Here is a 16,725-nt window from a genome sequence, read left to right as displayed (position 1 = left end):
TCCGAGCGAAGTAGTCACTGAAGCACCAAGGACATTTTTTCGGGATCTTCGGAGGACTGAGGTGATTGTATTTACTTTATTTTAACAAGCCTCTTGTCGTACTGCAATCAAAAAAAAGTGTGCAGAATCCACTCTCCCTGAGAGCATTCTGCGAGAGTGAGGGCGGAGCGTTGATTTCGCGGCTTTACTTCCTGCTCATGACTGCGCAGGTCTGGTCCCGAGATCGCTACTGCGCAGACTCAAGTTCCAATATGTCAGCGCCATATCGGGACTATGGCCATAGACATGTATAGAAAGGCTAGATGGCTCAAGGCGGAGTCAGCTGTGTCGTCACTTGGCGGCCATCTTAGGTCAGGAGACTGCGCTGCTGCTCCCTGCTGCTGTGGACGGAAGGTGAGTGACATACGCCAACTAAAATGCTTGTAACTTGCTGAATTCTTGACGGATTTACAAACGGTTTGGTTTCTTACAAACGTTATTAACGTGGCTATAATTCTGAATGCTTAAACATTTTGAACATAATTATTCATATGTATACAGTATAATAGCTACATCTCTGACGTTTATAACAAACCAAACCGTTTGAAAATCGGTAGAAAATTGAGCAAGTTATGGTTATTTAAAAGTACATGCACCATGTTATGAGTGAGCGAGCATTCTGTCGTAAGATGGCCGCCGTGTGCGGATGTCGAGCTCCATTGGCCAGCAGCGCGGACGAGACATCTAGCCTTTATATGATATCTATGACTATGGCGGCTTCAGTTCTCATCAATGGAAGAGAGCGAAGGGGCGTCGTCCATCTTTTTTTACAGTCTATGTTTTAAACCAAAAACAAAGTAACGGTAAAAAAAGAGCCGTTCTCCCGTTTTTGGTTCTGAATCCAAAAGCGAAAAATGACAAAACCAAAATCAAATAACGGTCCGATTTTGGTTTTTTGAAATTCCTTTTTCCGTTTTTCCGTTTGAAGATCTACATTGAAATATCCACAACTTTCCCGAACTCTGACCTTTCCCGTGATCGCTATGGCAACGTAGAACAAGCCGGTAACGAACTTCCGGTTTACGTTAGCCTGAAGAGTCTGCTATCAGAGAGCCTCAACAAGCCCAAACAACTTGCTTGGGTAATGACGAGTAGAGCTTAGATCGGGCCCAAAAATCAAGCCCGACCCTACCTGAGCCCGTTGTGTCCGAGCCCGGCCCGACACACTAACTGTAATTATGAGCCCGAGCCCAATTTAGACCCAACCATTTTTAATACGTCGGCCGTTATAACCAGGGGCGGCGCCAGATAATTTTTTTTACATGTGCTGAGGGGGTGCTAGATATATTATATATAAATACTTTAATAAATAAGCAAAAATTGGCCACTTAATATTTAATATTCAATTATTTTAATGATCACAATTAAAGTATTAATTTTATAAAATTGAACAAGCACAACATTCGGCATTCAATCAAATATTATTAAAGATTTATTATTGTTATAATGTTATTTCAACACAATATCTCGTTGTTTGGACATCATATGTGAGTGTGCGTGCAACAAGCAAGATGTGCATTTGTAAATCCGGTGACACGTGCATCGATTTTTATTAATAAACTAGTCTTTTCTGACAGTGTCTGTTGCAAAGATGAAGTTGACGATCGCCATCTCCGTAGTGAACGCACCTATAGAGAGAAATGCACAACTTGGATTACATAATCAGAGAGCCTATTTCTTTTAATTTTGAATTGTTTCGTTTAAAGACATTTAAAGCTTTCTTTAGATAGGCTATATTTCTCATGTCTGAGTTTCTGTTAATTTACGATGAGAGATGCGCTCCTGTTCACGTGCAATGCAAGTGACCGCGCCCTCGCCTCAATGTCTTGATTTATATTGTCTGCTATATATATGCTTCTTCTAAATCCAGGCAATTGGTTGATGAAAAATGTATTAAAATTAAGATACAATTTATACAAAACGAAATTCACTTTAAAGAAAGGCAAAACAAAACTTAATGAAGAAAATTAAGTTTAATCATGTCTGACCCACACTCTATGTCTCCCGATGTATCCTATCATGGTGTTCACTTTTCATAATCAATATAGATGGAAAATATTACATTACAAATTTGAACAAATATGAAACTAAATGCTCTTATTTAATGGCTACAACAAATATAGTAGACCTACATACTCTATTTGTACAAATTGCTGCACATTCAAGTTAATTCTCGAATTAATTTTAAAATTATTGAAAACAATAAACATACCATTTAAATATATATATATACAGTTGTACAGCAGTTTTTTCTAAGTAGCGTTACAAGAAACACTCTTTCTGCGTAGAGAGTCCGTTTATGTTGGAAACAGCTCCCATTCATAAAATCCTTCAGTTTTCGCGTGTTGGTTGTGCACCCCACAACGGTACAAGTTGAGCCACAAGGAGCCATTGCTTATCTGTCAGCATTACTACTTGTCAGTAATCAGTTTCACCCGTTTGTACCGCGACGCGATATCCCTTGTGTGCTAGCTTCATTAAGCGTTAGGCTAAACCGGAACTGCAATACCGGCAACAGGAAGTATCAAGTGTCATGGCGACGCCCATTAAGACTCGCAGGAAAGTTGTGGATAGACACAGATATCATATAAAGGCTAGATGTCTTAAGGCGGAGTCACTTCCGGCATCACCGGCGGCCATCTTACCACAGGGCTCTGTGAATTAAGGTGAGTGAGCAGCACGCACACAAATCCTCTTATCTCGCTGAAATCTGTACGGATTTACAATTGGTTTGGTTTCTTACAAACGTTATTAACGTGGCTATAATTCTGAATGCTTAAACATTTTGAACATAATTATTCATATGTATGCAGTATAATAGCTACATCTCTGACGTTTATAACAAACCAAACCGTTTGAAAATCAGTAGAAAATTGAGCAAGTTATGGTTATTTAAAAGTACATGCACCATGTTATGAGTGAGCGAGCACCCTGTGGTAAGATGGCCGCCGTGTGCGGATGTCGAGCTCCATTGGCCAGCAGCGCGGACGAGACATCTAGCCTTTATGATATCTATGGATAGACAGGTTGGCCACGTGACCCGGAAGTAATGGTAAATATGGCCTATCAAAATAAAAGCCAAGCTTTTAGAACGGTCATTATATGCAGCGCTAACGTTATACCAGAGTAACGTTAGAAGAAGAAAAATCAATTAATAAATAGCCTTATATAAACCTGGACCGGAATAAATATATTAGCAACAGTAGTTTATTACAGCTATTTAATATCGTGCCTATCCAGACATCACCAGTCACGTTTAATGAGCGCATTGTTTGGCTCAATACAGTTGGTAATATAGGTTAACCTAAGAACTTATTGTGTGTGCAGAGTTGTTACTGTTAGCGCTATATTATATTATTAAATTTATATTTAATGTGGTTTCCACCGTAGTGGATAACTGTTCCCCCTTTCTACCAGCAGGTGGCAGTAGTTAAATGACTGACTGTATGGTGTCTTTGCTTTGGTAACTGTTTTAAATCAAGATAACTGATACAGATGTATTTATTGTTGTTCATTTTATTTTGTTTTTCATTTTATTTGCCTAGTTATCATCATCATCATTCACCCAGCCCAGAATTAAACCTGCTTCTGTTTTAACCTGATTCTAACACTGCTATCAGCTTCTTAGCAGCTCAGACAACAAACTCACATCAGACATGTCCTAATCCTAATCTAGGCCATCTGGCCAAAATAATGATTTACCAGTGTGTTATATACTGTGTGAATCTTTCTTCTCTATACACATTCCAGTTTGTATAACATACAAAACTCCAATTGTGTCATGCAAGTGAAGAGAATCCATACAAGTCTTAAAACTTTATTGCACATACATGCTTTCAAATGCATTGTATGTACAATCAATGGCTGCAGAACATTTGTTAAGCCCTAAGGTAAGAACATTTTACAAGGTCCTCAAAAGAAAACCCCAAAACATAATTACATTACTAAAAACAGGCTGACAACGCTGATTACATCAGCAATAACGGCAACAAAACGGCAGTAACTTTTGAACAGTCCTGCTTATTGACTTGGACGAATCTTTGCCCATTCCTCTGTACAAAACAGCTTCAACTCTTGGATGTTGGTGGGTTTCCTCACATGAGCTGCTTGCTTCCTCATCCTTCCACAACATTTCAATCATTTTAAGGTCATAACTTTTGACTCTGCCTTTCCAAAACATTCACTTTATTCTTCTTTAAGGTAGGTGGGTATATTTTGTCACAATATAATATATATAATAGTATAAAGTATAAATTGAGTTTGTAACTCCCTTCTGGTACATAGCAGACATTATTAGGCTAATATAGAAGCAATTATAAAAATGGTAAACAGAAATAAACTATAATCAGTGGAGTCGTGCTGAGGATGAACTATAGTTTAAGAGTCTGATAGCTTGGGGGGGAAAGTTGCTCTGCAGTCTGGTGGTGCGGCAGCAGAAACTTCTATATCTCTTCCCAGAAGGCAGCAGGATGAACAGGCTGTGGCTGGGTGGGTACTGTCCTTTAGTATCCTTTTGGCTCTGCGTAGGCACCTCACCTCACCGACATCACTGATGCTCTGGGGATAGGTACCAGTGATCTTCTGAGCAGTTTTAATCTCCTGCTGCAGAGCCCTCCGGTCCTGGGCCGTGCACATCCCATGGCAGTTTGTGATGTTTCCAGTCAGGTGATCACCACCATTTGCTGATGTAACGTGTCACACTGATGATGTATAATCCTCAAGTCTCTCCTTGGTGGTGACCTCATCTGTCCATACTTTGAATGTCCTTACTTATGATCAGACTTGCAGCACTGTCTTTATATTTCAATGTTAACATAAAAATGTTTTAGAATGGCATAAAATTAAGAAATGAGAATGTGTCTGTACACCTTGCCTGTGTGTCTTAATCAGCGTAAGCATTCAACTTTTGTTTGCTTTCAGTCCCTCTGACTGCAGCTCAATGGACAGTGCAATGACAGATATCACAATAGATGATGGAGAAGTGAACTGTGCATCACTACGCTGACATGAACTTTATCTGAAAAATTTATGTAAAAGTTGAATTCCATAAATTATATTCCATAAATATTATCAAAACTTTAGGTGTTCTCATAGTGTGGTCTTGTATCAAATAATGATGGCAGTTGTTAAGTATAGGCTATTCTGCTTATCATTGCCAATAGGCTATGCCTAGTAATTGCTGACAACTATAGCCTTTATAATCAATCTGGAATGTAAACAAAACATTTCAAGGTACACATTTCAAAGAAGACTATTATATGAATGAATATGAGGTGCTAGAAAAACAAAATTCATCAGGCGGTATCCAATGATAGACGCACCATGGGCCCAAACTTTTCTGTAGCTTTTCCATAGACAGCTTTTCAAAGCTGCCTCAGTATAATAGCCTACCGCTGTCACGCAATCTCTATGCGCAATCTGTGCTTCGGAGAAGTGCGGTCACGCCCATGGTCGCACCATCTACGCTTAAAAATACATTGCTCGTCTATGTCAGCTTAAGCGCGAATGCATGTTTAAATTACATAAATGTAAAGATTGATTCTCATGACAACTAAATATTTTTTGCTATGGTATAAATATTAAAGAATGCTCTGTACAAAACAACACTATTTAATTATTATTTACCGCATATATTTTGTTTTGACAATATAGTCGACGTCCTACATTATCAGATACGGTCAGGAATTAACGTCAATTTAAAAATAAAATTTATGTTATTATTGCTCATTAAAACCATCCTTGATTTACAGTTTTTCTCAGTCGCTTTGGTGCATTTCTCACATCACTATTTACATTTGCACAACAGTTAGTTCAACCTCCACAACATTTAGTCATTTGGGCACATCATAGTAGCAGTTTCTCATTCCTTCCAACAAATTGCAAATGCTTTTGGACATGCATCAATTGCTTTCATACAACTCTCTGCTGTTTTATAACATCATTTGCTTATGTCATGTCAGTCAAAATTAACTATACTTGTGAATGCTGAATAGTCATTCCATATAAAACTAATAGTCCTCATTTCATTGCTTGAGTCATTACATACAAAAATGTTGAACTAGCTGTCAAAATTTGTCATTTAAAAAAAAAAAAAAAATCCTGAAAAAGTCTCCTAAATTGAACAATTTGCAATTGAGCAAGAGATGATATTCGCTGTGATGTAGATTACTGTAAATTATGTGACCAGACAGAGAGGAACGTCTGGATGTGCATGAATGATTACAGTACCATGTATGTTGTATGTTCAGTTCCAATCAGTGTTGGGCAAGTTACTTAAAAAAAGTAATTAGTTATAGTTACTAGTTACTTCTCACAAAAAGTAACTGCGTTAGTAACTGAATTACATCATTACAAAAGTAACTAATTACCGGGTAAAGTAACTATTGCGTTACTTTAAAAAAAAAAAAAAAAAGTGTAAATATAAGAAATTTCTTGGATACCCCAATATGAAATGTTAAATGAATTAAATAGACACTAAATAGAACATGCTTCTTAAGAAATGTACCAAAAATAAATAAATTGTCATAGAAAATATAGCCTTCTTACACATACACTAGTGCATATCATTAAAATGATAAAACTCACACACCTTTACAACTGGTAGACTGTATTGCCTACTTGAAGTATTTTCTTCCTCACAATATTAAGTTTAACAAAAAGTGCTCTCAATATAATACTGAACAATGTACCAACATAAATAATAATAATAAAATATAATCTTTTGGGGCTTTATTTTTATAACCTACAGAGAACGTCATCATCAGAGGTTAGCCAAATTCTAGTCGTGTTAACAACCGGTCAAACAAATAGCCATGTTTGAACGTTCCCTGCAGGTTATTTTGGAGTTTATGTTAGGCTATATAAACTAATTAAAACATTGCATATGATACCAATATGCTACAGAGATTATTCTAATGCTGAAATGTGTAATTTATTTATAAAGTAAAGTATTCAAGTATTTATGCTCGTTGTTCGGACACATTAAGTCTCTGTCGCGCACTGTCGAGCGCGTTCTCGGACACACTCGGTCTCTCTCGCGCACTGTCGAGCGCTTTCTCGGGCACACTCGGTCTCTCTCGCGCACTGTCGAGCGCTTTCTCGGGCACACTCGGTCTCTCTCGCGCACTGTCGAGCGCTTTCTCAGACACACTCGGTCTCTCTCGCGCACTGTCGAGCGCTTTCTCGGACACACTCGGTCTCTCTCGCGCACTGTCGAGCGCTTTCTCGGATAACGGTCTCTCTCGCGCACTGTCGAGCGCGCTGGCTTAGAGAGAGCCTACTCGGATGAAAACCGCTTCAGTGAGCTCAATTATAGTAACGCCGCATTTTTATTGACAGTAACGGCAACGGCGTTGTAACGGAGGAAACAGTAATTAGTTTGATTACTCGTTACTGACAAAAATAACGCCGTTAGTAACGCCGTTTATTTATAACGCCGTTATTCCCATCACTGGTTCCAATATGTTCTGCAATATTGTGTACAGTTGTGCACAGCTCTACCCAAAGGGAGTTTATGTTTGTTGTAAATAATGGTGTATTTTTTCTTTGCACAATGCTGTGAACAAATTAGAATTGCAAAGAGCATATGCAGTAAAAATGTGAAACATACATATATTCAGTGTCTTGTACTCAGTTACCTCATAAATACAGTAATGTGTAACTTTACTGTATTTTTCAAATGGCTGTGCAAATAGTATTTAGTGCTGTATTGAGCATTTTCAGGTAGTGTCACCAAGATCTGACTTTTATCATTGGAAAACATTTACAGAGTAAACTGTCATAATGAAAACACGACTAAGCCATTTGACTATCTTGTTCATAAACGATGGTGTCAGGACTTTTTATTTTGATGACACTGACACTTTCATTGACATAAATACTTGCTTTTGAGGAATGGGCTATCCATTTTGAGCAAGTGACACGCTTTTGCAGGTTATCAACTAGGTTTTGCAGTTTGTACTATTTGTTTTGAGAACTGCATTAACTGTTGTGCAAATGTAAATAGTGTTATGAGAAATGCACCAAAGCGACTGAGAAAAACTGTAACCTAAGCCGAGTCATTTCCAGAAGTGGTCCAGATCATACAGCCGGAGCCGGTTTTTATGGTGAGGCCCAGTGCTTTACAGCCGTAACAAATGCATGTGCCAGAGCGAGCTGCGGGCCACAATCAGTGGCGTGGCGTGGGGAAAATTTCTGAGGAAGCCAATTAAGACACAACCTCTAAGCTGTGTGTTTTAAGGGGTGGGGGCAGAAAATCATACGTTACCATTTATATGTTGCTATTTGGATTAACTATTAGAGCGCCCAGCATCATCTTACCGGGACTTGTGCTTGTTACAATCCAACACTTTGAGCACGGACGCTCTCTCTCTCTCTCTCTCTTTCTCTCTCTCTCTCTCTCTCTCTCACACACACACACACACACACACACACACACACACACACACACACACACACAGTCAGTCCTCTTAAACATCTTTCATGGTGTTTTTTATTAAAACATTCGCAGATAGGAAACGCCAACGGTAAGCAACAAGAAGATAACCTTTTTCATTTAATACACCCTTAAATCGGTGTGACGCTCATTAAGGATATACAATAGCGGTTATTCACAAACAATAAACAACAAAGTGCACTCACATGCTGCTTAATCAAAGCACGCAAGAAACAGTAAGAAGAACTATAATCACATTAAAAAAAAATAACACATCGCTAAATGGGCAGTTCAGACCAGACGAGCTCTTTCTTTCTCTCTCGCTCTCTCTCTCTCTCTCTCTCTCTCTCTCTCTCTCTCTCTCTCTCTCTCTCTCTCTCTCACACACACTCACACACACACACACACACACACACACACACACACACACACACACACACACACACACACACACACACAGACAGTCAGTCAGTCCTCTTAAACATCTTATGGTCTTTTCATTAAAACATTAGCAGATAGATAGGAAACGGACGGTAAGCAACAAGAAGATAACCTTTTTCATTTAGTTTTGGTGTTGGCCTGCCATCGGATTTAATTCTGAGTTGCTGCTGTAGAGGCAGTTTAGTAAAATATTTTTTTATCAAATACGTCCAAATCTCCACCCTCCATAATTACAATTAATAATTTTAGCTAACTAGCTAAACAAGATGTCAACACAAATCCACAAATCTTCCGCTATTTCATTCATTCATTCATTGACGATGATAACGTGATGTGATTGGCCTGATGCCAACAAGTTCATGGCTTCCCTTGACACTGTCCTGACCAATCACAGGGGAGCAGTGTCGTGACATAGCGTCACTTGATTGGTTAATCATTCTTTTTTTTTTCTATTAAGGGATGCCAACTCAGCCTGGCCTCCTCACAGACACAGGGTGCAGTACCATGTTTTCAACGCTCATTCACCATGTCACTTTTATAGGGGCGCTGTTTTACACATCATAAAACGCTCAGTAATGAATGAAGAGAGACGATGAGGAGATGACAGGATTACGTAAACTGTGAAAACAAAAGTGTTTATTAAATGACGATTATATTCTGAAAAAGTGAGGAAGCATGGCTTCCCTTGGCCTCCGCAAGAAAACGCCACTGGCCACAATCGGCCCGATTGTAGCCTACATGCATGCTGGGACACGAAGTTGCGTAGGCTCAAGTTATGCGCTTGGTGTCGGCAGACTTAAAAAAAAAACATAATAAAATCAAATTGTTTTTAGCAAAATCCACCAGATTCTTGTTCTAAATCTCACAGACTACCACTGTGGTGATTTTCATGTTGATCTAGCCTACTGTTTTATTATTTAATAATTGCCTGCCAAAATCATGACCAATACTGTTTGTATACATTATCAAATATGCCTATAATAAAACAGTAGATCAACATGAAGTAAGACTCTTGCAGACTTGGAGGAGTTCCGTTTGCACGCACGCACGACTTGTTTAAATACATTTATGTTGTTAATAAATGACAATAAATTGTTGTTGTACCTGCAATATCTCCAAGTTTTGTTTTTCACTGTAGGGGGAGGGGGAGGGGGGATATGGGTGAAAAAGGATGGATAAGTACACGCGGGCAGCAGGGATTGTCTGCTAATAGATCACTGACAGAGCTGCACAATGTTAATATATATATATATATATATATATATAGCCTATACTATTAATAAATTAGAAAAACTTAGCCATTCAATATTTCATATTCAACTATTTTAATTAGCACAATTAAAGTTTCATTTGTATTAAATTTAACAAGCACAACATTCAGCATTAATCAAATATTCTTAAAGATTTGTTATAATAATTAATGTTATTTCAACATAATATCTCGTTATTTCGACATAATAGGCTATGTATTGTCTAAATGCGTGCCCATGTCATGATTATATTGTCTGCTACAGCCTATTATTTGCAAAGAGTTACAGCTTTCTCCCTTTCCCCCTGCTTTATGACAAATAAAGAAACGTATTTCTGCCTAGTGAATGATTTACTTTGACCTCCAGAGTTAAAGGAATAGTTCACTTTAAAATGAAAATCCTGGCACCCTCATGTTGTTTCAAACCTGTATGAATTTCTTTCTTCTGCTGAACAGAAAGGAAGATATTTAGAAGAATGTCAGTAACCAGACAGTTTCTGGTCTCATTGACTTTCATAGTAGGGTAAAAATATACTATGGAAGTCACTGGTACCAGAAATTGTCTGGTTACTGACATTCTTCTAAATATCTTCCTTTCTGTTCAGCAGAAGAAAGAAATTCATACAGGTTTGAAACAACATGAGGGTGACAGGATTTTCATTTTAAAGTGAACTATTCCTTTAACCCTCCCCTCCCAGTCTTGTGTGTGAAGGTTACAGTATAAACTATGATTTGTGTATACTACATTATAAATCTTTTTATATCATACTTTTAATCTCATAATCTCATCATACTTTTTTAAATGTAGCCTTACTTGAAATTACAAAAAAATACTATGAAGGTAAGCTACTTGACTTGTATGTTTAAAAATGTTGTTTGTATGACGTCTTTGAGTAGGCAAACATGCATGTTGTGAACGGGGAATATGCTTCAACAAAATAAAATAAAAGTAGACTCATTGACTAGTGGTTTCACACTTGATGACCCCAGTGTATGTGTGTGTATTACATGTCTCTCCTAAATAGATTTTTTTTGATTGAATCAACCATCTTTTCTCTTTTCTTTACCTTAAGACTGGTCCTACCTATGGCAGAAAAATGATGACAGGCTATCTTGCAGCCGCAGGAGTCCATGCATCCGAAGGTCGTGTGGGAGATGTCTTGCGCAACATTCACATGCCTTATCACAGGGCACGATGTCAGGTAGGTTTGATCTAATGTCAATAAAGGCCGGATTTACTAAAGGCTTATTAAGTGTATTGATTATTGGATTTTTAAGGTTGGGATTTCTTGGCATTGAGGTAAATGTGACAGTTTAATTGGTTAGGGTATTTGAATAGTTCTATCAGTAATGATAATTGTACTAATATTACAAGTACTCACTTCAGCTGTAGCAGTTGTAGTCCTTGGTACTATGAATAGTAGCAGTAAGTGTAGTGTATTGTGGTAGTAGAATGTCTTGCAGTATTGTTTTCAATCAGTACGATAATCAAGTAACAGTGGTTGCTCAGGTGTTATGTTGTAAGAGTAGGTTACAGGAGGGTTTAAATGTATTTGCTACAGTATAGTAGGCGGTTATGTCTAAAGATTTACACCAGTGTACTTTTTTTCTTTGATTTCAGTATGGTTTTCTAATGATGTACTGATTTTCTGTTTGTTTTTTGTCTGTTTTTAAGGGAGCCAGGAACCTTAATCCTGTTCCATATAATGCAAGGCTATGTGGGTCACAAAGTACACAGACCAGAATGAAAAAATGGTTATGTTTGGTGTGACTCATGTGCTGGCGATCGATGGCTTCTCCAGCAAAATTGTTGGAAAATCAACAATGCCTGTGAAGAACAACCTCACCATATACAGTGACATTTACAGGTAATTTAAACCACCTTTTCAATGTACCCAGAAACAGCAAAATAACTTTGTCAAAATAAGAACCAGCTTCTGGAAATCATCCCAATTCATGATTTGCCTAAACACTGTTTATGCAGATCCTTTAAAACCTTAAAATCAAATTGGCCAATTTTCAGGCCTTATCTGTGAATGTAAAGAATGCAATTTTATCTATAAAAATAATTAATTGGATTATGAGGTTAGCATTATTTTTAAAGTAGTTTTAAAAGTTTACTCTAATTTATAATAAAAACAGCATACAATTACAATTAAGATGCAGAAATTAGTGAAGGACTGAAATGTTTAATCGATTATCAAAGTAGTTTGGGGTTCATCTAATCATATAATTGTTGCAGCTATACAGCCTTTTAAGCAGCCAGTCAACACTCAGATTACCTCCCCACTACCTGACAACATAAGACATACTATATATTTTTCAGCTAAAGGTGACACTAACAGACTCCATATTACTGTCAAAGAATTGGGAATATTATCTTTTCTTGCAGAGGTGCCGTGATGGAGTATGGGATGTGGGACCAGGTAAGAGTGGACCATGGGAAGGAGTTCTACCTTACTCTTTACATGCAAGAGAAATTGGCCAGCCACCGCCACAACACGGAGAGGCCACCTTATATGCAAACACCATCAACAAAGGTGAGTACAGTTGAGCAAACTATGCACACACCCTGATTGTAATTTGTAAGTTTCAATGATTTTAATGCCAGTCTCCCTTTTAATTTATTCCTTATGCCTGTATATATTCGTAATGTAACGCTAAAGGTTAGTGACAATTGTGTAGTGTTGAAATCAGCTCTTGTTGGACAGTATTCTCTGTGTAAAGAATCTAAATAAGTATTTTATATTTTGGTTTGACAGAATCACACTATTGAAAGAATTTGGCCTGAAATCAACAATAGGGTGAACTACCCTTTAAAAGTGGCATTGGTCCAACTAGTGGATCAGGAGGTGTTGGATATGGAGGACAGAATGTCCAAATTTTGTGTGTCATCCTTGACATGCCAGTTGGCTCGGCTTGGAATTGACCGTGTTGTACAAGCGTGGAATGCCCACAGGATTCCAGGTTTGTGTTGGGGTTTGCCTCAATAAAATTTGAGTCTGATTGCATGTCATCTCATTGTGAACTAAATTTTGAAAATGCGTTATAAAATGTGTGATGCCTATTATTAATGACAATGTCACGCATTTTGTATACTATTTTAAGTGGTTTTCTGATGAACATATTTTTAAACTTGTTTAATAAAACACTAGGGGAAGCATGATGCAGATCATAAGTGAGTTCTGAGACCATCATTGAGCTTTGTAATATAACATAAGTCCTAGGTAATTTTATGCAACATTTATTAAAACACATTTTCATAGTGGTTTTGGTAAAGCAAATTCACATTTTACTATGCAAATCCTAAATGTTATGTTGTAGTAAATAACAGAATAATTTGCCTAATAATAATAACAACAGTCATCCTTAAGCTATCGTAGATTGTTCCCCCTCAGAGGACCACAATGGAAATAAGCCCACGGCTTTTTTGTGTATTTTATCCTCGACAGTTTTTTAAAAATGCTTATGAATTGGTCTTTTGGGCTTGATTGTACTTGTTTTAACTTTATACGCATGAAGCAAGATTGTGGGTCAGCTTCTCAAAATGCACAATGGTTAGACAACGTGGGATTCATTTTATTTAAAAAAAAAAAAAAAAAGGAAAGGGAATCCCCAGTTACTTGGCCAGAGAGGGATGCCCAAAACGCGTATCCACAGACCTTTTGCCAGAGGCATCAGTGGCTGCAGACTGGTATGAGCAAGAGGTGGGATCATTGACAAGAGTATCACACTTTGGCACCAACCCCTTTCAGAGTGCACAGGACCAGGAAACTGCAGAGAGGGAATTTGCTCTGCAATGGCCAGATGTGACTGTAATGTTGGACAATGCTGTCAACAATCAACCAGAAGATTTTAAGTCTGGACTCCAAGGCCTGATTGATTTGACCAGAAGACATTGTCAGCGTTGACATTACTTTAGAGACATCAGTGACTTGCTTTAGCCTGTGTTTCCAGGACATCATCCCTCAGTGGCTTCCAAAAACCTGTTGTTTATAATTGTTTTTGTTTTTGCCTTAGCAATATTTTCAGTGCTAACACATTTTAACACATGACAATTTAAAAAGTTTGTTATGTGGTAAGTTAGGTTAAAGTTGTTGTTTTGTGTGGTGTTGTGGTTAAATTCTTTTCAGGGGAATGACTTCAAAGATATTTGACATCAGAAAAAATTAGACTTTATTAACAAACAAAGCCGAGTGCCCCTGCAGAAAGACCCTCCAGAAAGATTGCCCAGCAAACGTATATACCCTCCTTGTCCCAAACATGGTAATACATTCTATAGGTATTTTGAGAAATAGTTTTGTACCATGTGACATTACTGAAATAGAATTTTCTGATGTAACAACACCTTGTGCTCTCAGGTTCCAAAGTCAGCCAAAGTCACCCACAGACAAGGAAATAATAGTGTACAAAAAACAGTTAAATTACTTATTTTCTAAATAATAAAATCTTCAACATTCCCTCCTCTGGGGCTTATTTAAGCCCCACATTCGCTATCCTTTTCCAGAGTGTAGTTTCAAAATCCAGTCCCCTCAGTTATACTACCTTAGTGACTAAATTAAGTCACTCATTCTTATTTCCAATGACTGAAATTATGCCACCATACTCCGGAGGAGCAATCGAGCCAAACATCTTTCTCCATACATTTTCTTTCTTTCAGTTGTTTTTTCTTTTTCAATGGAGAAAGTAAAAGACTCGAATCCTCCCTAATCAAAAATCAAACATTGTTACATGTGTATGGATGAAATTGGTTCAGCATTGTCTTATTGTCACAGTTATGTAGAATATGTCAAACACAAAAAATCCCTTATACAGTTAAGAGTTCTCTTGCGGTGTAGATATCCTCTTCGACCCAGACACCCAGGATCTGGCTTATTCATTTTCTTCTTCATCCTTATTCGAGGTACTTCAATCAGCGTCCAATGATTGTAAATCTCAATTTGGTTTATAAGCTCAATCTTAATAATATATGATTTTTTTGCCCTTTAAAATTAGTTTTCATTATCTTCTTAATATGAGAAGTACACAACAGAATAATAACCCTCTTTCAATATTGCAACTCCAAAAAACATTTCTAATCTTTTAAATCAAGCTTTCCTTAACTTTTTTTATTCAATTGTAAAGTCATTCTACTTTTTCCATGTAATTGTTTTCATTATTATAAAGGCAAATCATTATAATAAATCTCTGCTGATTATAGAAGAATAAATGATTTAGTTTGCATGTTTATTTCGCATAATCCATATGAATTTTGATTTAAAATAGGGCTGGGTAAAAATAACTTTTCCTCATTTTTTATTCGCTTCTTATTTCTATGAAAGAATATCAATTCTTAAATTAGAAGAATCAATCTTTTAGTCAGTCATGTTTTAGTTGATGAACAACCATAACACTGTAGTGCAGCTACATTAAATCACAATTTTCTTTGTTATAGCGTTTTACATTTCAAAGTCTGTCTACTTCATTATCAAATTTAAACAATAAATATCTCACGTGTTGCAGCTTTTTCTCATTATAGCTCCTCAGTTCAAGCATACCTTAACTGAATACCTTTTCTTTCCTTTCTAATAATTTCTAAATGAACTATCATGAATTAACTTAATTATGTCACATGTAATCCCTCAAACTAAGAAAGCTTCAAGAGCAATGTTACATTTACTTCATAAAAGTCATTCAATGAACTCATTAGACAATTAGAAAAAATAACTCTCGAAAATAACTTTTTATACTCTTACATATTCATTGTACGGTCATTTCTTTTTCTGTATATCTAAGTTTTTTCCTCAACCATTTCAAACATAAAGCATTATAACTTAATTATTGGTAAAACTTCCTTTCTGTAATTTACGTTTTTGCATACAATTAATGTTAATCTTCAATTTTTCTGGAATGACTGCTAAACCATTATCTAAACTTATTTCTGATAGAATTTCAAATCTAAGGAATAATTCTTTGGCCTTAAATTGAATTACTTCTCTTGACCCTCCTCTGTTGATCTCATTGCCTTTACCCATCTCTATCTTGTTCATATAATCCATTACCAAGAGTTTTATTAGTCCTTCTGGTACTGAAAATATGGCCTATTTGTGTCACTGTTCCTTTCCAGTCAAAAATAGCAAAAAATAAAATGCCTTTTATTTAATTTTCCTTATTCTTTTTCCTTATTCTTAATTTAGCCTTTTAATTATTGTCCTTCCTTATTCTTTTAATCCCTCCCCCCTTGCGCAGGTGAATACCTGTGCATCTGGTTTGAGAATATTCAAAAGTATGTTTTTGTGCAAAAACCTGTAATTCTTACCCCCCTCTGGTACCACCATATAGATTGTTCATAAGGCAATAATCTACATGGTATTGAACAGTCTATATGCTATAACAATTTGTTTATTATTGAATTTGAACAATTTCCATCTGAGGTGGTCGTTCTATTAGCACCATTTAAAATACATTTAATTAGTCAAATAGCATATTGCATCAAATCATAATTCAAATCATAAATGAAATCAAATATTTGTTAATAGCCAGTGTTAATCTTTCTTTAATTTTCAACTGTAGCCTTAAATTA

The 16,725-nt window shown here is 36.7% G+C and overlaps 1 protein-coding gene across 1 annotated transcript; it reads left to right on the top strand.

Moving 5' to 3' along the window:
• Positions 1–273: 273 nt before the first annotated feature.
• Positions 274–13,156, top strand: LOC308698710 (uncharacterized protein; the record flags this gene model as incomplete). The annotated part of the gene is given in 9 exon segments (XM_081378970.1): positions 274–393; positions 968–1,120; positions 4,567–4,704; positions 11,237–11,365; positions 11,839–11,877; positions 11,879–11,898; positions 11,900–12,031; positions 12,556–12,703; positions 12,926–13,156. Coding segments are annotated over 9 exon segments (1,110 nt in total).
• Positions 13,157–16,725: the final 3,569 nt, after the last annotated feature.

The sequence above is a fragment of the Scardinius erythrophthalmus genome (assembly GCF_964197995.2).
Source record: "Scardinius erythrophthalmus genome assembly, chromosome: 11".
NCBI classification, from domain to species: Eukaryota; Metazoa; Chordata; class Actinopteri; order Cypriniformes; family Leuciscidae; genus Scardinius; species Scardinius erythrophthalmus.
The sequence above is the reverse complement of the archived record's forward strand: the minus strand, read 5'-3'. Positions and strand labels throughout refer to the sequence as shown.